Source organism: Halichoerus grypus, chromosome 3 (genome assembly GCF_964656455.1).
Source record: "Halichoerus grypus chromosome 3, mHalGry1.hap1.1, whole genome shotgun sequence".
Lineage (NCBI taxonomy): Eukaryota > Metazoa > Chordata > Mammalia > Carnivora > Phocidae > Halichoerus > Halichoerus grypus.
Window position 1 is genome coordinate 7,266,827 of NC_135714.1, and position 26,554 is coordinate 7,293,380.

The 26,554-nt window shown below is 43.2% G+C and overlaps 1 protein-coding gene across 1 annotated transcript in view; it reads right to left on the bottom strand.

Moving 5' to 3' along the window:
* Nucleotides 1–17,543, bottom strand: part of CLNK (cytokine dependent hematopoietic cell linker) — a 160,114-nt gene extending 142,571 nt beyond the window's left edge. Inside the window, exons 1-2 of the mRNA XM_078068388.1 lie at nt 17,367–17,543; nt 4,031–4,083 (exon numbers count right to left, since the gene is read on the bottom strand). Of these exons, the coding sequence (XP_077924514.1) occupies nt 4,031–4,041 (11 nt within the window). The 5' untranslated portion in view covers nt 4,042–4,083; nt 17,367–17,543. The remainder of the gene's footprint in view (nt 1–4,030; nt 4,084–17,366) is intronic.
* Nucleotides 17,544–26,554: the final 9,011 nt, after the last annotated feature.

Here is a 26,554-nt window from a genome sequence, read left to right on the forward strand (position 1 = left end):
CCACCGGCCATGTCTGCAACCTCTGGCAAGCTCTCGCCCTGGATCTCAGCTGTGTTTCTCACAGCTTGCAGCTTTTTAATTACCAGCCAACCACAAAGCTGAATGCTAGAGATGCGACTCTGATAGCACCAGCGAATGAGCCTGGTTGGCCCGAGAGCTGGTTCATAATTACTTCTGGGGAACTAGGAAGGCAGCCACACTGGCGACTCTGCTGGGTGCAAGACTGATCTCGGGATGCCAAAATTGCGGCTTCTCGTTTCCCCAAGATTCGGTGGGATTTACACTTATGAATTCCTGCAAACCCAAACGAAGTTGTTCCCTGAGGTCGAAGGCAGGGGTTGTTCACCTATATCATGGAGGAAAAAAATGACCTAGAGTTTACAGGGAGTTTTATCATGCATACATATGGAGGGAAGTATCATTTATTGGCCATCTCCTGTGTACCAGCCACTGAGCTGGGCTCTTTGGAGAGGAGCTGATATACATCCCCACCCAGCAACTGAGTGGCTTTTATCATGCAAGGTTTCAAAGAGAAAATAAGCCTCTCATAAGCAAAACAGTCGTTCCATCTGGGGATGTGTCCCTGATGAGAAATATGTAAAGATGATATTCTTAATCATCATGAAGTCGTTCAATATGGCACAATGATCATGGATTTTGGAATCCAAGACATGTGTCTTTAGCTGACTCTGAATTGGGAAACCTGTTACCCCGGCTGGTGGTCTTATGTGGCGACGTGGGAGAGGGGTTTCATGCTGAATAGCCTCACAGATCCTCATGCAAATGGCTAGCGGTGTGCCGGCCCATAGGCACTCCTGGTTTGTAGTACTGTTTATCTCTTTACCCTGCCTTTCGCACCACCAAACTGTGCACTTTGGCGGGAGAAGTATTGCAGAGGAGAATTGTTATTTGCTTAGCGAAACGTACAGGGTCAACGAATAACAATGCTTTGAAGTTGGCTTTGATGGTGTCGATAACAAAGAGGAACTTTCTTCCAATTTTTAAGCTCACTGCCTCAGAAGGTAGTGAGTATTCAAGAAGACTCTCAAGTCTGGGGTTACAGCCATGGGTGGCAGCTTGAATTCCATACCTCTAAGACTCTCTCTAGCTCTCAGACTATTTTGTTGGTTTGCTTTGTTTACCATCAACTCTTGCCCAAATAAATGAATATGACAGACAAGTTTCCTGAAGCAAGAGAGGAAAAGTGGGTTGTTGTCAGATAATTTGATTGAACCTGTGTCCCTATGTAATAATAGATTGTCACGATTTGTTTTACATGTGATAGGACACACAGCATTGCATGCTAGGGGCCATAGTGACACAGCCTTCTCTAATACTCCTAGAGTGTAAAGTTTAATCTTGGCAATAAAACTGCCTCATATAACTTTATGGGTAACAACTGAAATGTCCAATGCCAAGGTCAAGATAAAATAAACCACTGGATAAAATACATGTCCGCCATTCCTTATCCAAATTCCTTAGGGCTAGGGATTCAGAATATTTTGGAATTTAGGAAAGTAACATTGTGCATGTACTGATACTAGTAATTTCACCTGTAAGTTTTGGAGTAATGCCTGGTCATTAAACACACTAATATTTCTGCTGTGAAACATGTAGATATAGTCCCAGTAAGAAGGATAAATGAAGAACATACATAACTTCATTTCACTGTAGGTCAAATTTTGCTGCAAATTAGTTACAGTTTTCAGTATTTTGGAGGCTTTGGCTTTGGAATTATGGATAAAGGATTGTGAACCTTATTTAAGCACTAGGCTTAAAACACTTTGATTTTGAAGAAGACCATAATGTTGGACTGTGCTCATAACACAAAACGGTATTATTGAATGAATGAAAACAGTAGAAGTTTTAAAAGTAGGTTTGCTGAAATTTTAAAATATTACACAAGGATACAGAAAAATGGCTTCAGAAACCTGCAGGAAAATAGTCGTTATTTTTGGATGCTTGGATAAATGGTGACTTTTGTTTCCTTCATTGTACTTTTGCATATTTTCTAAAATTTCCATGAGGACTGTGAATAATTTTAAAAGTGAACAAAGCTAGTTGGCTGTCACACCTTTTCAGCACGTTTCAAAGTGGGCAGTACAGGGGCACTTGCCCCCATCAGTCTCCAGTCTGGGATGCGTGAGTGTGTCTTCCTCTTGAGTGCCTGAAGCAGCCTGGCCAGGGCAGGGTGTTCACTTACTGGAAGGGCCCAGAAGCAATCACTCTCATGACCTCCATCTCTTCCAAAACACTCAGAGCTGTAGCACCAAGGTTCTTATCAGTTCTGTTCAGAATGATGGAGAGATCCTGGAACCAAACCCAAGACCCCTTCATCCAGCCCCGATGGAGTAAGTAGGTCTGTGTACTCTAACAGCACCGATGTGCTCCAAGGAGTGCGGCCTTAGGTACTTTGATTGATTGTTCAGGAAGCTGAAAGCTTTGTTGCAGGGAGAGGAAATATGAAATAGCCTGCTAATTTCAGAAGCAATTTAGAACCATGACATCCAGAATCCTTAGCATTGGTGACACTTTCCCATCACCTGCTGCGCAAGACTAAAATGATCTGCCCAGCATACAGCTAATGCTGTTTGAGGGTAGGAATTAGATCTTACTCATCTTTATAAGGGAGGCGCTGAGATTGTCAAAATAACCCCACAGTGCCCCCAAAGAAAGGGGTGGGTCTGAAAATAAAGTTTGCCCTAGTGAGTTGAATGGCAGCCCTAAAATATTTCCATGCCCAAATCCTGGGCACTTGTGAACATGACCTTATGAAGAAGAAGGGTCTTTGCCGATGTAAGTAGGTTAAGGATTTTGAGATGAAATCATCCTGGATTATCTAGAGGGACCCTAAACCCAATGACAAATGTCCTTATAAGAGAAAGGCAAGGGAGATCTGAGACAGGCAGAGGAAGAGAAGGCATAGACACAGAGAAAAAGGCCAGTGAGGGTGGAGATAGATAGCAGAGTGATGCAGGCACATACCTAGGAGCACCTGGGGCCACCAGAAGCCAGGGACAAGGATGGTGGTGGTGGTGGTAAGAAGGCATCTTCCCTTGAGGTTTTGAAGTGAGCAGTGGCCTGCCCACACCTGAGCTGCTGCCTCCCTGTCACGCTGGACACCAACCCTGCCTCCAGCACCCACCTGGGAGACCCAGGCATCACCTGGTTACTGTGGGCTGTCCCCCAGGCTCCCTCCAGGGCCGGGAATCCACCCAGAGACCAGGCAGTCCTCCTTCTCCAGGCCAGACCCTGCTTTCTGGAGGGAAGGTGAGGTAACTTCCCAAATATCATACAGATATAAAATGATGGGGCAAAACAAGGGATTTACACTCGGTTTTCCTGACTCTGAAACTCATGCTCTGTCTCACACAATGACAGTGAGAATAACGGTGCTACCTTTCCGATTGGCAAAGTAAAGCAAAGTAGATTGATTTTAAAATTAGTACACCAAATGTTCTCAATTTAAAAGTTTTTGTGTATGTGTTTTTCATTATAAATATTTCTTACAACTTGGAGGCCTGCTATTTTTTTTTTTTTTAATTTATATGTTATAGTGATGGACATCAGGAACAGGATGGATTTTTTGCAGACTCAGATACACATTCGGATATCCTAAACTGACCACATCAGCCCTCTGGGTGCTCCACAAAGAGATAGTTGGACTCCAAGTTCTCTGCTGTGGGAACAAGTTTGGCAACCACTGTTCCTTTGGTTCTACCTTCACGCACGGGGGTGTGACGCGATGGGTGGTATTTCGGGGTGCCCTTCTGGCACTCTGGTGCTGGGGTATCTTGTCCCTGTCCCGGCCACACACCCTTGCTGGGCAAGAACAAAAGGCCTGCCCACAGAAAACACCGGCGCTATGGGAAAGATGCTCTGTGAACACCAACACACACGTCCTCGACCCCAACCTCTCCAGCTTGGCCCTGAAACTGGAAATGCCCTTCCCACGGGAGCACATTGGCACCCTTCCTTCCTCCACCAGGAGAGGGGAGATTGGGACTCATAGTGACGTCATGGTACTTACTGTCTGTTCATAGTTCTTGGCACCCCGCAAATAAGAGGGATCTTCAGTTCAGCCTGTTGAAATAAAAAGTGAACTCGTTACTGAGCCAGACACATTGTGTTTTAATTCTGGTGAACACGCTACTGTCGTTTCTTGTTAAAATGCGACACAGGTGCCTGCTTAGAGGAAGTGATGGGGAGAGAATCAATCCAGGTCGATAATTGGTTTATTTCTGGAGTGGGGTGGGGGAGAGGACTTTTCCCTGACATGCTGTCCTCTTTCTGTCAGGATCCATCCCGTCTGCCCCGGGGAGCTGAGCACACACATCCTGAGCCTGGTTTTCCCTAGTGTGCAATTGTGTACTTCCCCTGGGCACCCAGGATGTGTTAGCCCCTGCTCGGCGGGTTCTCCTCTGGGCGCCCGTGCACGTGCAGGAGAAGGGATGCTTCTCTTTTCCAAGCGTGACCTGCCATGAAATATTTATTGGAAGCTACATTTCTATAGCGCTTCGCATAGGGCACAACATTTTATTTGTGGCTTGTATTCATCCACATAGAGATTATTAACTCCGTTTACCATATAAATTAGCTGCAGAGACCCTGGGAGTATTCAGTAGGAGCTTTACATCAATGATTACATTTAATCTACACAAAGGCCCCGGGGGTATGAAGGATATTGCCCATGGAGTCAGTTGGGGTTCTAGCAAGAAACAGCACACTCAAATTGGTAATTTGAGAAGTTTAATAAAGAGATGGTTTAAAATGTATGGACAGGGTATGGGGAAACCACAAAGGAAAGTGAAGGGCCTGGGGGTGCTTAGGCCATGCCTGGGCCTGGAGGGATCAGGGGAGCCAGGGGTCACTGGGACCCAGACATGGGGCTAGTGGGAAGGAACTGTGGCTTCCACAGTATGAGGGACACACAGGGAGAAAGTGTGGAGGGTGCATAGAAAACCCCATCTCACACTTCTCTTGGCCAGAATCTCCTGCTGCTGTCTCCCATTGACCAAACTCAACAGGAAGCCAAGGGTGAAGAGGCGTTGATGCGGTTTCTACCCATCAGCCTCCTGGGGATCCCAGTTAGTGTAGCAGGGTAGGGAGTGGACTTCAGTGTTAAAAAGAATGAGGTTCAGGGAAGTTAACTTATGTGCCCAAGATGACCCATCTGCAAGAAAAGTCCGAATGCACAGGACTCAAAAATGCCATTTCTTGGCCAGTCACCATATTCCACCCCACTGAGCTCTAGGCACTTCTAGATCGTTCTGCCATCCATCTGTTGGCATTTATCCATCCATTTATCCAACTGCCATTTACTGAAAACTTACTTTGTGCAAATATTGTGCCCAATAAGACACAGCCTCTGTCCTCAAGGCACTCCTAAAACTCAGTATAGTATAGATTCTGCCTCTTTCTATGATGGCTGTTATCAAAGTGCTTTGTAAAAACAGATATATATAAAACAAAACAAATCCTCTATGCCTTGGAGGTGAGGGGAATCTTCACAAAGGAGAGAGTACTTTAACTGAGTCTTGCAGAGTAAGTCTACCTCTTCTTGGCTCAGAATTAGGGGAGGTGTGCTGGGCAAATGCAGCGCCATGTACAAAGATATGAAGATGTTAGCATACCCAACTTTCCTGAGAGGCTTTGCCCAGCTTGGTGGGACCACAGGGGTCAGCAGCTTGGATGTTGATAGTACATGGAAAGGAACTTGGGAAGATCCACTGGGTTTTGATTGTTAGGGATCATGCATGACAAAGGATGGGCTTTGGACTTGAGCTGTGTGATCCTGGACCAGTAACGGCAGGAAAGTTCTAAAGAACCAGACTAAGCTCCGTGTGTGACTTCACAGCTGCATGCCCTACCTTCTGCTTCTAGCGAGTGGCAGCAGGGAAATGGGAGGCAGCTGCTAGGCTCTCATCTGCTGACAGTCGTCTCTGGATGTCATGTGGAATGTCTAGTGCTTGGCCTCTTTGAAAGTTGTCTCCTCCATGGAGGTGGGGAACAGGGCTTGAACCTTCATCCATATAACACAAACGATACGCACTGGACGTTGAAGGATGTTACTGGGTCCCAGCGCCGTCATTAACTGGCTGTGTGACCTTGTAGGAGCAGTCCGTGTCTCCTCATTTATAAATGCTAATGCCCATATCTTTCTTTTACCATGCTGTTTTAAGTAAGAAATTAGTTGATGCATCTGAAAATGTTTTGCAAACGGTACAACTTTATGGAAAGATGGTTGGGAATTACTTGTATAACAGAGTAAAGTCTTCAGGTTGCTGTAACATCAGCTATGGTACATTTGGGTTTCTAGGGTTATATTGACATTGATTTTTGGATATTAATATTTAGAGGAATTAAATTACTTGATTATGGTCATGCAGGACAGAATTGCACCCCCTTCCCCATTTTAGGATCACCCACCACTTAAATATGTTGCTTATACACTCACTTCATTTCTTTGAGTGCATCAGTTAGCAGTGTTGAGATGGGGTACAGAAAGATAATTTTAATGGAGGGCCCCCTCTGTGCCTGGCTCTTGGCCAGCTCTTAGGTACAGAGTGAAGGAATTGCAGGGTGCAGGACAGTCCCCTCCAAGGGCTTACTGCCTGGGATCAGAGGCCTGGGGAGGTGGCCCCAGGGAAGAAGTTGTTTTCCAGCCCCACCTGGCATCTACCGTGTAGCCTTGAACAAAGGACTGAAACGCTCTGCCTCAGTTTTTCACCTGAAAAATGATCAGTTGGGCCAAATAGGTCTCTTCCAGCTCAAAGATTCTATAAAATAGTTCTATTTAAAAAAGCTATGGGTCGCCTGGGTGGCTCAGTCGGTTAAGCGACTGCCTTCAGCTCAGGTCATGATCCCAGGGTCCTGGGATCGAGCCCTGCATCGGGCTCCCTGCTCGGTGGGAAGCCTGCTTCTCCCTCTCCCACTCCCCCTGCTTGTGTTCCCTCTCTCGCTGTCTCTCTCTCTGTCAATTAAATAAATAAATAAAATCTTAAAAAAAAAAAAAAGCTATAATTCCGGGGTGCCTGGGTGACTCAGTCGGTTAAGCGTCTGCCTTCGGCTCAGGTCATGGTCCCAGGGTCCTGGGATCGAGCCCCACGTCAGGCTCCTTGCTTAGTGGGGAGTCTGCTTCTCCCTCTCATTCTCCCTCTGTGCTATCTCAAATAAATAAATAAAATCTTAAAAAAACCCTATAATTTTTCCATATTTGGTGACAAAAAATCGTCAAGAAAGTTGGATGTACGTTATTATGTTTCTCTCATTTTATTGTTTTCTCTAATCAAGCTTCCTGCAGAACAACACCGCAAAGGCTTTGCCAAAGTGCTCACATGGAGGACCTCAGGAAAGGACAGGTAGGAGCTGGGGAGGAAACACTTAACTTTTGCCGTGTCCTTAAACCTTTGCAATTTATTTGATCTGTAACAGCTCGTATTTTAAAATCTTAGTAAGAAGGGTGCCTGGGTGGCTCAGTTGGTTAAGCGACTGCCTTCAGCTCAGGTCATGGTCCTGGAGTCCTGGGATCGAGTCCCACATCGGGCTCCCGGCTCAGTGGGGAGCCTGCTTCTCCCTCTGACCCTTTCTCCTCTCATGATGTTTCTCTCTCTCTCTCTCTCTCTCTCTCTCAAATAAATAAATAAAATCTTAAAATCTTAGTAAGAGTTCAGAGAAGATATAACTAGTAGCTTTCAAGACATGTGAACGGTCTATTATAAAAAGAATTTTAAAATGTCATGAAAGGATCCTAAGCTTTCTAGCATTTAAAAAGCAAAATTTGGGGTCTTAGTGACCCACAACAGAGTATGAGCCAACCAGGTGGTGGCATCAGCGTGACGTAATGGGTGGCACTTTCCAAGATAAGCAGCTCTTTTCTATATTCAGAGCGTCTAAGCCCCTCCCAAGAATGCTATAGTTCTATCTGATCTCAGTCTCTTTGTAAAGGATGTGGTGAGAATGAGGTGTGGCGAGGCAGACAGAAAGATTTTTGTGTCCATAGGCTTTATGAAGGTGATATATTATCAAGGCCCTTCTCCTCCTGACATGCGAATGTAATGAACACCGAATGCCTGTTATGTGTCCCTGCTCTGCCCCGGTAACCTCGTATGATCTGTATTATCATCCTTATTTTATACAAAACTAAGCTGACATTCACAGAAGTTAAGTAACGTGCCCTACATTGCACGTACAATAAGCTGGTGTTGCAAACTCTTCCCCTTGATGCTTTTTGGTAATACGTTGGACAACAATCTGCCTGCTCTGAGCCTCAGTTTGCTTATCTGTAATGGGGGTAACACAACAGCTATGGCAGGGCTCTTGTGAGGATCACATGGGACCATAAGCTATCTAAGATATGGGAAAGATAGGGATTGACGTTAACTGGAACTTTAAGATTAAATGTCCTCTATGACTTTTAGGTTTTAGTCTTCAGAAATGAGAAGCCCTTCCCTGCTGTTCATGACCACTGGTGGGCAAGCATGGGTTTTCACAGCTGTCTGCCCTTTAGAATTACCTGGGGAACTTTGACAAATACCGACGCCGCAGAAAGTTTGATCCAGTTGTCCTGGGGTGGAGCCCAGGTATTGATATTTTTTAAAGGCCCCATGCGTTTTGGTGGGCATGGCGGCAGAATGAAGTGGACGTGAGAGCTTCCTTTCCCAGCTCTGTCTGCCTGGTACCACACACTGGCATTTTCTCATTCCTGAGTGAAGTACCAAAGGAGGGCACTTCCATCCACCTCGCTGTCCCAGGCTCATCCTAAAAGGAAATTCAGTCATGCCACTGCTCATAAAGAATCCTCTATATGCTTGGAGTTATTTCTGAGTTAATTTTCAGTGAAATGCATAAAGCAAATCCACCATGTCCAAACACTGACACACCATAGATTAGAGGGGGAAGGCTCCTAATCTCACCAGGCAGCAAATCCTGTGTCAGGTCTTGCTATAGGCAATGAGTGAGTTAAATACAGGCTCCCACAACTGTCATTTGGGGTTGAATTTGTTCATGTATTCTGTGAACATTTATTGAGGTTCTACTATGCACTGGGCACCATCCATCTAGATATTAGGAATTAGAGACCACAGAACAAGGCCCTGCCTTATAACACTCGTTTGCTTTCTCCATGGTGCTATAAGCGATTGTACAGAGTGGAATTAAATATGTATCTGTAAATAACAGAGGAACATACGGTGGTATTGGAATGCAGAGGAAGGCGTGCCCAGAGGGGTCCACGCAGGTCCTGTGGGGTCAGTGGAAGATTTCCTTACTCATTTCCCTACTGCTCCTTATGAGTCGCCCTTACCCCTACTTGGGGCATGATGATGGAAGGGAGGTGGAGCAGCCCAGGCCATCGAGGGGCTTCAGGGTATAGAGACTGTCCAGGATAAAAGAGCATCATTGGATGCTTGCTTTTCTTACCTTCACTCAGCAACCCGGACAGGCTGTAAGGTCCAGCCAGGGAGAAAATCTCATGTGTTTGTACATTTATTTTTTACAGGAATTGGGGCATTTCTTTCAGGGTCTCTTCTTAGTTAGCCACAGAAACAGAGGCTAAGCATGGCTTTTGTGATCAAAGAGAAGTGATGCTCAGGTGCCATCTGTCAGTCACAGCAGGGTCCTCGGTGCAAATGGCACTAATATGTCCAGAGTGGGCTCTGTGGTGGGGCTGCCGGCAGAAGCACTTGGGGGTCTTGAGAAGAGACTACACTCTGCCTGGGGGGCCCACAGTCAGAGAGGGACCGGGGAGGAGATCCTGGGGCCCTGGGGGAGTCTGTGGGGAGAGGCCACCTCTTTTCGTGATGACTGTTTATTTCTCCAACAAGGAGAGCTATCAACTGTATTAAACGTTAGATGCCAATGCACATCTCATCCTAAATGCCACATGGTTGCTATAGCTGCCTGACTATGACCAGGTTCCAAAGCCTCGGCAGAAGCAACAGAATACACTCTTAATTTTGGCTTAGAAATCTGTGCTTTCATTTCAGTGATAGAGTTCTCATGGGATTTACAGACATCTAAGGCCCCGAAGCTATTTGGGGTCCAAAATGAAGCCCAGTTTGAGCAACACTGCTCTACCCTATGTTGCCTCCCCTTAAAACTCAATCCACTGCTCTCAAGGGATAAAGAGGACCATATCAAAGAGAGGTGCACAGCATGGCTGGGTCCGGAGTGGAGCGGAGTCCCTGCCCTAAACATCTGTTTTAGCCAAATAACCCTACAGTTTTGGAGGGGATGGTCCCAGTTATTATATTCAATTAGTTTGCTAAGTACTTTGTAGGTTGAAAAGCATTTTTTTAAGAAGATAATGGATTTGATGGTTAAAGCACATAAATATTTCAGAAAACTATTAAAATAAAGAAAGCAAGTTTCTATAGATAGGCGTTTGCTTAAGATTTCCAAAGAACGTACATTAGATTTGGGCTTTAAAACCAGGATGGCGGCTTCTGAGCTTGAAACCCGCCTGGGTTCTCAGTGAATATGTTAGGAAGAAAAGACTTGTTTTATAAATGGATTGGATTTTGGTGAGGCTCTTAATCTGAAAATAATTAATACCCTTATGGTACCATAAGCAGTTTAAACAATTGGAAATATGTAAAGCAACAAATCACATTTCCTTGTTATCCTGGAGAACTCTTGTTCTCCACTGGGAATTCACCAGTGCTACCAAACTAAGCTTGCAAAGAGACATGTCATCATAAATATTTCTGCTGCATTTCACCTGATCCAAAATTAATATTTTATGAAGGAAAAACAATGCTTTTACAGTGAAGGATTTTTTTTTTTTGCTCTCAAATATTTCTCACTTATTCCTTGAAGATAAGACTTATAAAAATGCTAGCCTCTTTATTTCAAAGTTTAAGAAACATCATGCTAGTAATGACAGTGTCCCTGAACAGATACAGGAAACGGCTGAAAGCTGACTATGAACTGCCGAGGAAAATAAGGTACGATATAGCTCTGCAGCTAAAACTGGGTCAAGGCTGGAGGGGAGGGTCAGAATTAAGGCTTGATGCTTTTTCTCATTAAACCACAAAAACAAGAAAGAACCCAGCATAAAGTGCATACAGTACACATTTGGTTCTCTACGTAGTCACATCCAACAGATCCCGAATGATGGATGTCACTTGGCGTTGAGGCAGGGGAGGGGTTACCGTGTGAACATTTTGGGGAAGAGGGCCAGGGAGTGTGCACACGTGTCTGTGCGTGCACACGTGTGTCTGTGCGTGCACGCATGCATATGCTTCGAGTAAACGTGTTGAAACATCTAACTTCTCAGATGCAGATGTTTATTAATTTGGTCACAATTACATGCAATTTTCTTCTATTTTCACACAAAAAATGAGAAAGTTACATCTTAGATGTGCTCAGACTTAGAGGAAGCTATATGCTGATTGGATTTCTATTTCTGTACCCTGGTCAGAGCAATCAGCTACATTTAATTAAGTATAACATTTAATTTTATTGGATTTCCAACGAATGGAGGCATTTGGAGTAAAATGGATTGTTATTATAGATTTTTTTTTGAGGAATATAGGAGACTGCTTTCCTAGTTTTTCTGCTATTAAGTATGGACATATTTAAAAAAAAAAGATTTTGCAACTGTCTTGGTGACAAGTAACTTCCTTTAGGTATCTCAAGGCAATGTGCACCTGCATCCATTTTTTTTTTAAATTTTAAATGATTTTGAAAACACCCTTAATGATCTGATGCAATCTGTAGATTTTGGAATATATCCCTCCTGGTGCATTTTGTTTTCAAAAGCCATCTCTTTCTCTCTTCTGCAGAAAGGGTTCCCTTCCTTCCGTGGTAGGATTTTTCTCTTTCCCTCTTTTTCCCCATTTTGTAGTAAATAGCCTCTTGCTTTACCTTTTTCTCACTCAGTCATGCTGTTTTCTCACAGCCCTCTCTTCCTTCTGTCCTCCCTTCCTTCATTCTTTCCCCCCCTCCTTCTCCTCCTTCTTCCCCATCCTTCCCTCTTCCTGCTCTCTTATCATTGAAGTGGTTTTACTGCTCAGATAAAACTAGACTGTAGCAAAAATAAAACATAGATCATCAAGCCTAATCAGATGTTTCCTTATCATTTTTCTAAAGGTTTACCTGTTTGCTTCACCCCATTTGCTTTTGGCTCTCATAAAATCATGGCAGAAACACACTGATTGGGGCTAGTACTGCCAGGCCCTTATCTGTCTGTCTGTCTATCTATCTATCTATCTATCTATCTATCTATCTATCTATCTATCATCTATTTATCATCTATCTATCTATCCATCCATCCATCATCTATCTACCATCATCTGACACAATTTACAGGCTGGCCCTCGGGTGGAGACAGATCCAGGGACCCTACCTCCCCCATGGACATCTAAAGGCCCATGGTGAAAACACTGTCTTCTTGAAATAGTCATTTATTAAGCACCTGCTATATGCTGGTCATTTTCTGAGGATCTGTTTCACAGTAAGGTGGGTCTCAAAGAAGTTTGAGAGCATCTTTAAATCCAAAGACAGGGCATGAAAAGCCAGGTAATCTAATAGACACTGGACTGAGAGTAATGTAATCAATAACAACAACAACAATAACAATAACGCCATCTGCTGAATACCCGAACCCTATGTAGGACACCCTGTTTACTTGAGATTCCATCCTACGGCAACAATCCAAATGACCCAGATTTTTCAATATTGAACAATTCTGTCATTTTGTTCAGCAAGAGCCCTCTTGAGCCAAATATGTCTAGTGAACAAATGCACAGTATGGATTCAGATGAGGTCACTGCTTCCTTTGAAACTTCAAGTGCATTTAGAACTTAACCCCTGAATTGAGCTTCCTCCATATAACTAACTCTTTCGTTGCCCCCTCCTTTTATTCAGGATCACTCAGCTGGCAAGATGGGAAGCACGTCTTTAAGCCCGGGTGTGCCTAACTATACAGAGCACTGTGCAAATTCAACTCTTCCTCCAGCCTGAAAAGAGGGGATATAAATGCTCACCCTCCTTTGCTCATAGGTGGGATGATGGAAGTGAAAGTATCTTGTCAACTATAAATGGTTATGCTGTCTAGTTCAACAGGTAACTATTGAGCAATTTCTAAAAGTTATCAGTACCGTGAAGGACAGTGAGGATTTGAAATTGGCAAGGAAAGTGTTCTAAAGGAATTTCTATCATTTTTCATTAAGTCTTAATATTTTCAGAGGATTGGTACATTTGGGGAGTTGTAAGATACTACTGAGGCTTTGATAGATGAATGATTAAAATAAGTACGAAAATGATGAGATTAGCTTTCTGGAGAAATCATCTTAAAATAGGACTTCTTTAGGTCAAAACTCTTAAAGAGGGAAAAGAAGCCAAAGAATCTAATGAAAGTTTGCCTGAATGTAAATTAAACTCATGATAATTGTGCTAAAAATGATAATATAGCCACTATAATTTACTTTGCTCTTAATAATTGCCATGTACTATAATACATAATTTTTATATACCACATCTCATTCCTCCCCACACGTCCAGAATGTGGGTATTGCAATTCCATCTTATAAAGGATAACCGGGGATTCTGAGAGGTTAAATAAGTTGCCTGAAATCATTCCGCTAGAAAGTAACAAACCTAGGTTCTTTCTTTCTCAAAGAGTGGGTGGAGCCATGTAGTAGGAAGAGCTTGGGAACAGAAGGAGGAGTTTGGGGCAGGGAAATGTTCTTACGGGGAATGCCCATAGAGGTGGAGCTGGTCAGGGGATCCCTGGACATGCCCAGGAGTAAGGGGGACCTGATCTTTGAATATCCATGAGGAGTCATGGGGCAGACTGGCTCCCAGGTGCCTATCAAGACATCAGATCATCAATAGCTCGGTGAGTTGAGTGACTGTAATGACACAGCTCTGACTTTGTTTTCAGGAAGCTACGTCCCTGCATTAATTTGGTTTCCTGCATAGATTTGCCTACTGGAAAGGAACCTACAACCCAAGTACACTTTTAACACTTGAAAAGAGTCACAGAAGATAGATGTATGGGCCAGAATGCCAGTATAGACAACACCCCTGAGTCCCATCAACTTTGAATGCCTTGGATGAAATCTGCAAAACCCACGATGAAATATGGGTCCACTGGGACCCCACAAAGGCTTAATCCTCTCAGAGGTTGGGTCTGGGTTATTAGGCACCCCTCATATTTATCTCACACTAAATTCAACAGAAAACCCACCACAATGGAAGGTGTCTTCAAACACATGGATATAGAATTTCCATGTCATGTTCAGATCTTTTGAATCCTCTTGGTTTAGATGGCAAATAGCTATGCACAGTGCCATTTCAGCACGGTGGACTTCTATTTTTCATCCTTAAGTGTTTGAGAAATAGTCTTTCAATTAGCATCACCAATGAAAAAAAATAACCAAACTCATACACCGATTTTGCTATTGCTTGTGGTCTATCTGGGAGTCCTAAAATGCTGTTGTTTAGTTTGAAGGAAAGTGATGCTATGATCATGACCCTGAAAACATCCAGCAGAGCACTGATTAAACCTTGTGCACAAAGCAGGAGCTTGGGACTCAGGTAGACCTGGGTCCCATTTCTGGCTTTCCCTCTTATTCACTGTGTAAAGTGTACATTATAGGGAATATCTCTGAACCTCAGCATCCTCTTGTACAGAGTAAGAATAAATATACCTACTAAAAAAGAGAGTGAACCATGATGATGATTTCCAATGTATTCTATCAACAAAAGTAACAAATGAAACAAAAACCACAAAGTATATTCCCATAATGACTTTTTTCCACAATTCTGTTTTCCGTGGTAATTTTTCTTTCTTAAGTTACTGATACTGAACTTATTTAACCAGATCTTTCCAGACTTATTGATAATTCACTTTGTAACATCACTGGACATTTTGTTTCCATCAATAAAAATCTTCAACCTAATTTAGATTCAAGTAGTTATCTCTATTTAATGATGTAACCTCTTTGAGCACTGTATCTTTCTCACACTAGAACGGGTAGGCATAGCCTGGAGGAACTCTCCAGAACTCAGGTCCTGGTAGACCTTGGCAATTATCTGCAATGGTGCCTATAACTGCTTTTAAAAAATTATTATTGAAGTATCATTGACATATGAACATAACTGCTTTATATAGTGGTGTTCATAAAAAGACACTTCTAGAGCGGACTCTGCTACTCACTGTGTGACCTTGGCAGTGACACTGTTCAGCTACCACTTTTCCATTTCCTAAATGTCATTTCTGTGTCAGACACCATACGTACATTTTCTCTCATCTTCACAGCAACTCACAAAGTGTATTATTTTACCCAGTTTTGTGTTACAACACACCAACAACAGCTGACTGAAGCTCAGAGAGGTTGTCACTTACCCAAAGACACACAAGTCACACGTCACATCCACATACAGTGTTGACTGATTTCAAAGCTCCTTCTTTTCCTATTTCACCATGCTGTACAACCTCATCAACTTCCCAGAGCCTCAATGGCAACATCTCTAAAATGACCTGATGTCGCCCTGTCTACTTAGTTAAGGCTGCTTGTACAAGGCTATGCAACTGTGGCATATTACTATTGTTTAATGAGATTATTAAAATCAAATATTCATAAATTTATCTGTATTAATTATGCCATGGTGATTATGGGCATGTTTTAGGAATAAGGCCAACACTGATTTGGGGTAAGAGCTGACATTTATTGAGTGCTTACTAAGTGTTAAATATGTACCATATTTCATTTAATATAAATAGTATATTATTGAGGCTACATAGCTGTCAGTGCAAGTGTTATGTGATCTTGGTCTATTATAAAGATGCAGGAATCAAGGATTGGAGAAGATAAAGTAACATGTCTGGTCCAAGTGGCAGAGTTTGGATCTTGACCAACTTGTCAGATGTTAAACCCCACAGTCTTTCCAGGACAGCACCTGACTCATGGCAAAGTGAGCACCTGGCTCATGGCAAAGTGAGCTAGAATTAGGGTCCTCTGATGCTAAGGGCAGCGCTAGCAAGATGGTACAGAAAAGTATAATCTTTGGTTTTAGAATGGTCTTGTTCATGGAGTCGTCTGAGAGGGCTTCTTGGAGGGAAGAAAGAGAAATACCGCCATTAGATATTTCTAACACCGCTCCAGGAACAGCTTCAAGATGAACCCTAGGAAGCTGCCAAGAAACATCATTCTTATCGGTCAGCTCAGGTGCAATCAGTGTACTTTTGAATTCTCTTATGACATTAGTGGCTGGACAACCTTGAACACCTACTTGGATCACTCAAGTTCCTCTGTAAATGGGGAAAATACTACCTAACTCTCAAGGTTGGGTGTGGAGATCAAGTGAGTTAATACATACAGACTGGCCAGCAAGAGACAGGGTTGTAAATGCCAGTTGCCTTTCCTGCTTCTCTGGGGCATATTTTATCTTGAGTTTCTCAGAGGCTTTCTGAAGTTTTGTCATTTCTCTGGCAGACCTCCAATTGGCCTGACCTATGGCTGTCTTCCTGAGATTTGAAATAACCATTTCCTGTGGTTTGAGGGCCCCCCTGGGAATCCAATGGAACAACATCATTGAGGGTCTATGCTACAATAGAGACAAAGAGGATAATCAGATAAGTAACATTGGCACACAATAGAAAAATCGGTATTGATAAATTGCAGCCACGTCACTATCTTGTAAAGCAGACAGACTTTGAGGACACTGACTCTCTTTTCTGTCTCACTCATTTATGTTTTGTTTGTTCTCTCCAAGAAAAACTTGGCAGAGATGTCTCCCGGCATCTTGGAGGGTGAACATTGTACCCACCTTCACTCTTACTCTTGGGCTCCTCATCCCTGTGAGTGGAAGGATGGTCGGCATGATTCCAAAATCACACCAAACCAGAAAGGAAATTATTTCAATTTAGAAAATTAAAAAGAATTTTATATATATATATATAAATTTTATATATATATATATATATATATATATATATATATATATCCACAGGGGCTCCAGGATTTAACTTCTACTTTCAGTGACCTACTTTGAATTGAGGCTGCCTTTCTAGGGGGCTGTCCTAATGAAGGTCAGCCAAGAAAGCCAACAACCGGCCTGGCCTTTAGATTTTAGTAGCAAACAGTCAGGGGGTCCAAGCTCCAGGATGAGAAGATTGAAAACATCTAGTCATTTAATTTTTAATGGCTACGTATCTTGATTCTTTCTCCTAGCAGAATGAAGGTTTCTTTAAAAACTGAGTTAAGGGAGCTGGCTTTCTTTATGCTGTTCGATGCTTTATAGAAGGCCCAGCATTGAATGTTATAAAATTCTTTTTTGCTTGGTGTCAGCTCTTTCCTAATGATCATTTATGCCAGTGAGATGCCCACTCAGATGGAGCTGCCTCCTTAGTTTACCTGAAGAGCCGTGGAGGAGCACAAGGTCCCGTGCTGAGATGTTGGTCTCCTGTGAGGGGCCACTGTGGCAGCATTGCAGAAAACTCCCGGAGCCAGTAATCCGTAAGTCAGTGGGGTGAATGATTCTCAATGCTAAGCAGTGTCCTTTAGCAGAAAGCCCCTCCTAGGTCCGTTTTAAGTTTGGTTTCCTGTGAAATGTGACCACAGATTAGGGTGGTAGGACCTGTGTGTGGGTAGGACTTCCTCTTCAGTGCAGTGCTATATGTGAAGCCATTGGAGGCTAAGGTCTCCCAACCCAAAGGGTGTCCTTAAAGACACATGGAATCCCTGAGTGGCCCTTCACAATTATAGAATACACTAAAATGGATTGCTGAGCAACACTCAAGCATCAAAGGTGGGTTTTGCTGGTCTTGTTTCACATGTGCACTGAATGCTATTTATCTTATGACTTGATGTTGCCCATGGCTCCCTGAGATCACACAAGACACATGGACCAGATCCCTCAGGTGCGATGGAGAGAACATGGGGTCTGGCAAGAGAAACGCCTAGCTCTTACTCCTACTGTACTAATTGTTAGTTGTGTGATCTTGGACAAGTTGCTATTTCTCAACTAGCTTCCATGTCTATGATCCAGGGATAATAATATCTGTATTTTAGAGCTGTTCCAAGAAATGAACAAAATAATGTAAATTAAGACATGTAGCAAGGTTTGGGGCACATACTGGGTGCTCAGCATATTTAATTTCTCTCTGCCTTACCTCTGGTTTATTTAAGCTGGCAGTAAGTTCTTGCAAGTGTCTTCTATAATCCAGTACTCGCCACTTGACCCTCTGGTTTTATATAAATTGACGTTGAATTCCATAATAAATCCCAACATCATTTAAGATAAACTCAAAGGTAGAAGTTTATCTTTTCTTGGGTAGATAATTCTCATTTTGACTTGACAGATACCCCAAAGGTAATGTTAAAGTAAGCACTCATTAAATGTTAATTATGTGCCAGGAATTGTGCTGAGCAGTTTGCAGCCATTATCCTACTAAATCTTACTGATAATAACGTGAGGAAAAGACATTTAAACCCTTTTTGTGATTGTGGAAACTGAAGCCTAGGGAAATTCAAATAATTCACCCACTTTATCAATTAGCTTTTGATTCACCAGGCGCTTAAAAGAGTAGCCAATTTCCTGAGTTCACTATGGTGTGGCTCACTTGGTCTGGGCCTGTGTTAGTTTCCTGGGGCTGACGTAGCAAAGTTCTACAAAGTGGGCCGCTAAAGCAACACAAATGCATTTTCTCCCAGTTCTGGAAGCCAGCAGTCTGAATCGAGGTGTTGGCAGGATTGGTTCCTTCTGGCCGTGAGGATCAGGTCTGTTCCACGCCTCTGTCTTTGCCTTGGAGATGGTGGTCTTCATCCTCACTTGGTATTCTTCCTGTGCCTGTGTCCACATTTCCCCTTCTTATAAGGATTCCAGTCACATGGGAGTAGGGCCCACCCTCATGACCTCATTTTCACTTGATTACCTTTTGAAGACACTGTCTGAGGCACTAGAGGTTAGGATTTTAAGATATGAATTTTAACATATGAATCTCTGCGGGCTGGCAGGTAGCTGGAGGACATGGACCCTTATAGTCATGTTTCTGTTGGTTGGCAGGAAGTCAGCCAGGTGCCTCAGTTCTCCACTTGGCTTCTTATCATCCAGCAGGCTAGCTCAGGCTCAAATACGTGGTGGCCTCAGGACAGCAGAGAATGCAGCAGAGAGGGAAAGTCTCAAGGCTCAAGACTTCAAGTCTCTGCTTGCATCCTGTTTGCTATGGTCCCCTTAACCAAAGCAAATCACAAGGGCAAGTCCAGAATGAATGTGGGAGAAAATCACTCAAGGGATAGATCTGGGGAACGGAGTTACCGTGGCCTTCTTTGGGAAATAATTTAATGCCCATGTTGGGATCTAGTTAGTAGCTGGACCACAGTGGGAACTCAAACCTTGATGATATGAAGAATCCCTGCTTTTTACCAAAGAAGAATTGGAGATAGTTTGGTATAGCAAGAATGTGGTTAATAGTGTAGGTGGTATTTATTCTACTCTGGGGGCTCAGGGAAGACTGACTCCCCTTGGGACGGGGTGATATTAGAGGTCTTTGTTGATGAGTTGGAATTTGCTAGACCAAAAGAGGGGAAAGAAGATAGGGGAGAGGATGTGAGGGGAAGAAGGCAGGATAAAAAGAAGGAAGGAAGGGAGGGAGCAAGGGAGGGAGGGAGAATGGAACAAAGTAGGGAAAAGAGCAGGAGGGAGAGGAGAAGCGGGGGAGTAAAGGTCAGGCAGAATGTTCCAGGCCAAAGCAACTGTATATCTAAATGCCAGGATGGAAGAGACAGCATATGTAGCTCACTGGAGGAACCTCAAAAAGCAAAGGTGACTGAAAGGTAGAGACAACAGGGAGAGCATGGTGCAGAAGCAGCTAGAAAGACTGGCTGTGTTCTTTGAGTCTGAACCAGCCACCCACAGGTTCCCATCCACATCTCCCTCTTTCTTGCTGTCCACTTTACATCCCCCCAAGAGGAGGACTCCTTCACAGTTGTCTTTGATTTGGGTGACAATTTATTTTGTGTTAATTCCTTCATGAGTTCTTATCTCCTGCCCATCACACTCCACACCCTGCCTACATAGTTTATTGGGTCCATGGACCCTGAGTAATACTGGGGGAGTATGGGGAAAATCCAGAGGAGTTTGGGTTTTAACGGCCAGATCAAATTTCCCAAGATGTGTCACTGAAAGTCTACCTGGCTTTGGGCCAAGGACTTGACCATTCTGTTGCATATGTAAATTGGGGAGGATAATGTTTACTGTGAAGATTACATTGCTTCCCTCCTGCAGAGTGTCTAGTACTGTGTCTGGCATCTAATTAATATTATTCCCTTAGTTTTCCCTGGGGCCCTCTTGCAGTACCACTAAAGCATAATATGAGGCCTCCAGAAACACTACTGATGGATGAGTGATCCACCACATCTGTGAACAAAGGATGCAGTGTATGGGATGAGATGCCTGTGGGTCTGAAAGGGACACTACTGTCAACGCTTGACACAGTGAGTTTGTCAAGATTTCACTCTCTGGCTAGGCCACTCAGGGTATGAAGACCTTGGGTATATTGTATGGAAGAATCACAGGAAAAAAAAAAATCAAAAAACCAAATAAACACAAAAAACCAGAAAGCAGGACTTTCAAGACCTAATTATGTTCAAGCAGGACCACAGTTCCTGGGATGGAGGGAAATAAAGCTTTTCCTGGCTCTGGGAGACAGAACTGCAAGACTGTCGGGCCTTGGAATTACTCTGGCTTTGTTCATATCCCTTCTGGCTCCACTAATTGAATGACTTCTAGCAAGTTATCTAACTTAACTGATTCTTTCATTTCTCACCTTTAAAAAGGAGTGTGGCACTACTAACCTCATAGCATTTCCAGTGCACAAAATGATAAATTTACCTCGTAAATGTAGGTAGAAGAAAAGGCGTAACCACACGTCAACAACCTGGAGCCCATTCAAAGAGTTCTCTAAATATTTTTTCAACTTGAATTTAACGCACATAAGGAGAAACTGAAATTCATATCTATACTTAAAAATTATTGTCTTATTTAAATAATTTTTATTTTGGAGTAATTATAGACTCACAAGCAGTTGCCAAAATCATATAGAGAGATCCCATGGAGTACCTGTCACCCACTTTTCACTGGAGAAACTGATTTCTTATGAATAAACATTCTACACAGACGTATTCAGTTTTCTCTAAAGCTGAGACAATGTGTTGGAAAAGCAAAAAAAATAAAAAATAAAAAAAAGATGATAAAGCCTGGCTTAACCACTTTCCTGCTGTTTTTGCTCTCTCATTGGTTTTCTTTTAAAATTTTTTGGACAAAATAACTTCAGGTGATTTAAAAAAATTGCTGGTCCTGGGTCAGCACCCTAATACTGGGTGGTATTTGGCGTCCTCCTTTTGGAGGGTGGTGATTGCCAAGTTCAGGCTCCTGTCACATAGCTGGTCTCAGGATGGTGTCAAGGCCTGGGGTTGACCATGAAGCTTGCACATACATCCGTAAACCCCAAAACACAAGAGAGACTGTTTAACACCATCACAGTAGATATGTGTTTGTTTTATAAATTCCCAGTTGAGGGTACTGTCTCTTGTAATGGATCAAAATCTATGTACTTTTTATGATTTATATGAGAGCTCCTATGAGAACCTAGGTTAGCTGACATAAGCATTTCTGATTTTTTATAGCTTAGCACCTGTTTGTGTCTGGGCCTTGGGCAGTTTGACTCTGGGCCACTGAGAGGGGCTCACCTCATGCTAATTGCCTTTCATTTTATGTCCTATCTCCTCCAGGAAGCACATTATGAGCCTCTCTCCATTAGCTGTGGTCTCTCTCACACATCACATGAGCACTTTGGAAAGGAAAATCTTGGTGTGAGTGTGAGTTGAGTTCTGTGCTATGTTTCAGAGGCTCAATGTCAACTGGGTTTATGTCCCCATTTGGGCAATTTTCATGACTGCCAAGAAGTAGATTCTGAGGAAAAACCTCAACGTATAAACATAGTTGATACTCAAACTCATCTGGTGTCTGGGGAGTTACAGCTGGGGGGGTTGTTCCCATAGAAGTCCACTCTCTCTAGAAAGGACCTTCAGGCATCCCTGGCTTCCTGGTCCAACCACCCTAACACACCCTACAGGAAGGCAAACCCCAACATAGGTAGACCCAGGGCTCAGTGTAAGAGCTCACGGGTCAGAGCTCAAGGGCCATTCTGAGCATAACAAGGTTTCTGATCTTTGGATTGATTTTCTAGTCAAATTTTGTTGCATTCATGCATAACTTCTTTGGAAATCACAGGGTGGAAATGATAAGTAAATGCAGAAAGAAAGAGCTTTTCCCTTAAATCTCTGCTGAGGTTCCTTGGACTCCTCTAATTCTTCATTCGCAGAAATGCTAGGTTGTTTATCAACTAATGAAGATGCATTAAATACAAATTCAGTGCTTAGTTGATGCTACTTTTCCCTGGAAGAGCCTCATGGGGCTAACATTAAGTAAGACCTCATTGTTCTAGGCATTTTGCATAAATGCATAATTAATTATCACAATAATGCCTCCATGTTGGCATCATTATTATTATTACCCATGTGAAAGAGCGGAGTCTCAGCGTCACCACACTGGTGATAGAGTCGTCTATCCCCACTGCCTCCACAAGTTCCCTTTCAGCTTTGGCATCACGAGAGCTCCAGAACACTAGCGTCTCTGCCCTACCAAGGCCATGGGAACCAGTAGCAGCAGAGGCCACTGTACCTGGTGAAATGACAGTGAGAAAGAAATACATAAGCAGAAGTGCAGCTCAATGAAGGAATGATACAGGATAACAGGACAGAGAGTGGCTGGGAATGTATGGGGTAGAGAGTTTCTTCCTATCAGGCAGTGTGAGGTTGAATCTCTGTAGGGATGACATTTGAGCTGAGGCCTGAGTGAGGAAAAAGACTCAGCCAGATGCAGGTCTGGAGGGAAGGGATTTCTGAGTGGAGATAACCCCATAAGAGGTTGTTGAGAAAGAGATGAGCTTTGGGGGATGAACTTCATATGTCTCATTAAATCATAAATTCCTTGAAGGTGACTGTAGTTGCTTCTCATCTTGGAATCCTTTGAAATATCAAGAACCCACCATGTATCACCCAGCAATTGGGTGAATGGAATTGGCTGTAGATTACACTTCTCATTTTCAAATGAGGAAGTGGAGGAAACCTGACTGACCACTGAGGTGAGTCAGGGGGATGAACAAAGACCATGGTACAAGTCCAACTTCTCAGCTAAATCTCTTTCCAGCCTCGCACAGCTTTGTCTCCTGATTCTACATTTAAATGGCAGCCACAGTTAGCCATTTATCTTGAGCAGAGCCTTGTTTAGACAAATCTGGTAAGGAGTGTGACATCATCCACACACACACACACAAATCTGCTATGGGTTGTTTGCCAAACACTTTTGCCGGGGGTTAAAACACTGTGGTATTTTTAAATCATGCGGGCAAAATCACTCCCTCTCCAAGCAGGAGTTGAATCATTGCCAGGGTTCCTAAATTGGCAGGGCAAAGGGCCCTACACCATCTGTCCTCACATTGGTTGAATTTAGGTCTTAAAGCGAGAATTGGATTAAGAAAAAAGAAAACAGCACGAACAGCACAGAGGAATCCTTGATAGGTTTTGCTTAGCATGTGGGATGAACCATCATTAGGAGAAACAGTGGAGCAAGGCAGGACTTAGAATAGAAAAGAGGAAGGAGGCCAAGTTTAACATAAAAAATGGAGTTGGGCCTTTGGCTTTTAAATGGAGACAGGGCTTTTAGCTTCTCATTCTCTTTCTCTGCTTTTTCCTTTTTTAATTTTTTCTTTTCTAGAAGGAAGGAGAAGGAAACTAAAATTGCTTTTTTGTCTTTAAGGCAAATAGGAATAACCATAGCTGGTATAAGTAGGGTAACTACAATTTTTAGATTCTTTTCCCTTTTTTAAAATTAATTTATTTATTTTAGAGAGAGCAAGAGAGAGCAGGGAAGGGACAGAGGGAGAGAATCTTCAAGAAGACACCCTGCTGAGTGTGGAACCCCATGCAGGGCTCTATCCCAGGTCCCTGAGATCATGACCTGAGCCAAAATCAAGAGTTGGATGCTTAATTGACTGAGCCACCCAGGCGCCCGACTTTTCCTGAACTTTTTCTTCTTTTGCATCTCAGTCTGTAATATACCTACCACTCAGCATAATTTTTGAGACTCAAAGCAGTTAAGTTACAAGTGTTGCCTGGATCCCGCATCTGGGAAACCACCGGGCAAGGACAAACCTGGATCTCTAACCCTCAGGCCTCTTGCCCCAGCCAATAATGTGTCTTTCTTTAAAAGGGGGGACACAGAGGCTCAACGGAGTGAAAAGTAGGGTCTGAGTCCACAGTAAGCAGTTGTGAAGCTGGCAGTCCTGTGACTTGGATTCTAAGGCTGGAGTTCTTCATACAGTCCATATTGCCATCCCTGTGCCTGGAACCTTCTATGACTCTGGGGTTTTCTAAGAAACAGTAGGAACATTAAGGTTCCTTAATGATCACACATCAAAAATCCTAGAAGTGGGGCGCCTGGGTGGCTCAGTCCTTAAGCGTCTGCCTTCAGCTCGGGTCATGATCCCAGGGTCCTGGGATCGAGCCCCGCATCGGGCTCCCTGCTCGGCGGGAAGGCTGCTTCTCCCTCTCCCACTCCCCCTGCTTGTGTTCCCTCTCTCGCTGTGTCTCTCTCTGTCAAATAAATAAAATCTTTAAAAAAAAAAAAAATCCTAGAAGTATTTTATAGCAGCCAGTGGAAGATGAGTGTTTTTGTTAGTTTGGGCTGCTGTAAAAAGGTGCCATAGACTGGGGGTGATTATCAACAACAGAAACTTATTCCTCACATTTTGTGAGGCTGGAAATCCTAGGTCAGGGCCCAAGCATGGTTAGGGTCTGGTGAGAGCCGTCTTTCAGTTGTAGAGTGCCAGCTTCTGGCTGTATCCTCACAGCAGAGAGAGGGAGCAAGCTCTCTAGTGACTCTTATAAGATCACTGGTTCATTCCTGGGGCCCCCCACCTGCATGACTTCATCTTGCCCTAATCACATCCCAAAGGTGCCATCTACTTGTACCACTGAACTGGGGGGGGGTAGGATTTCAACGTATGAATTTTGAGGGGACACAAACATTCAGTCCATCACAACTATTATCCTAAGAAGAAGATTGTAAGAATGAAAGAATTCTATGGCACTTTAGAGAGAGAACAAGAAGGGTGCTCCCACCATCGTGTGCCTGTTGGGATCTGCCATAGCGAGCATCCCTGGGCACAGAGTAGGTACTCAATTATATAGCCTCCATGCGGCCTAGACTTGATCTGTGTTGTTTATGCTATGTTCTGGCACCTGGAACAGTACTTTTGCAGCCTTGTAGGTTAGCAAATGGAAAAGAGAAAATAAAGGGTTAAACAGGTTTTTCAATTGATGCCAAATAACTTGAATACTAAGCCTCCAGAGGGTTAGTCCTAGGTCTTAGATGAAGGCATGGCTCCTGTACTGAGCAATTGTCCAATATGGATTGAATATATTCTAATCAATCAATTAAGGAACAGGGCTTCATTATAGGCCTGTGAGGGTATATGTAATAGAATTTCAGTTGGGAAGTAGAACCAGTTCTGGAGTGTCAGGGAAGCTTTTAGGGTTTGCAAGACTGCTGCTTTATTTGGTTCTTCTTGACCCTGGTCTATTGTAGTAATGGGAGTGAAAGGGATGAGAATGTGTAAGAAGTAATATAATAGTGATTCTGGTGGTGTGGATGGGAGAAAAGACTCAGGAGTGAAAGTTAGGTATAATTAAAGAATGGATTTGTTCAGTGATATTTTGATTTTAGAGTGAGCTATGGGTTGAATTGTGTCCTCCCTAAAGAGATATGTTGTAATTATAACCCAAGTACATCAGAATGAAAGCTTTTTTAGAAGTGGGGTCTTTGTAGATGCAACCAATTTAAGATGAGGTCCTTTGGGTGTTCCTAGCCAAGATGACTGGTGTTCTTGTAACAAGACGAGAGACACACAGAAAGGAGAATACCATGTAAAGACTCAGCCATGCACTGGGACAAGATGACCATATGAAGATGAAGGCAAAGATCCGAGTGATGTGGCCACAAGCCAAGGAGTGCCTGGGCTGGTAGAAGTTGGCAGAAGCAAGGAAGGATTCTATACTATAGGTTATGGAGGGAGCAAAGTCCTACTGACACCCTGATGGAAGACTTCTGGCCTCCAGAACTGTAAGAGAAGACATTTCTGTGGTTGTAAGCCACCTAGTTTGTGGTATATGTTATAGCAGCCCTAGGAAACTAACATAGAGACATACATTTATAACTTTAAAACACCATTATTTCAAGAACTTGCAAGACCATTTCTGAACCCCTTTTTATCTTCACTGAAACAAAGCTTTTATAATGTGATTTTAAATAAATGATCTGAGGTTTTTCAGGAATTCAAATATGATAGATCACATTTGTGTGTTGTAGTGGGGAGACCACGGCTTTAAATGCCGGTGGTCAAAGATCCTGTGACTAGCAGCTATAATTTCTCTTTAATTAGCACTTGAGACAATGTATTCAAATATTCTAGGCCTTTCAA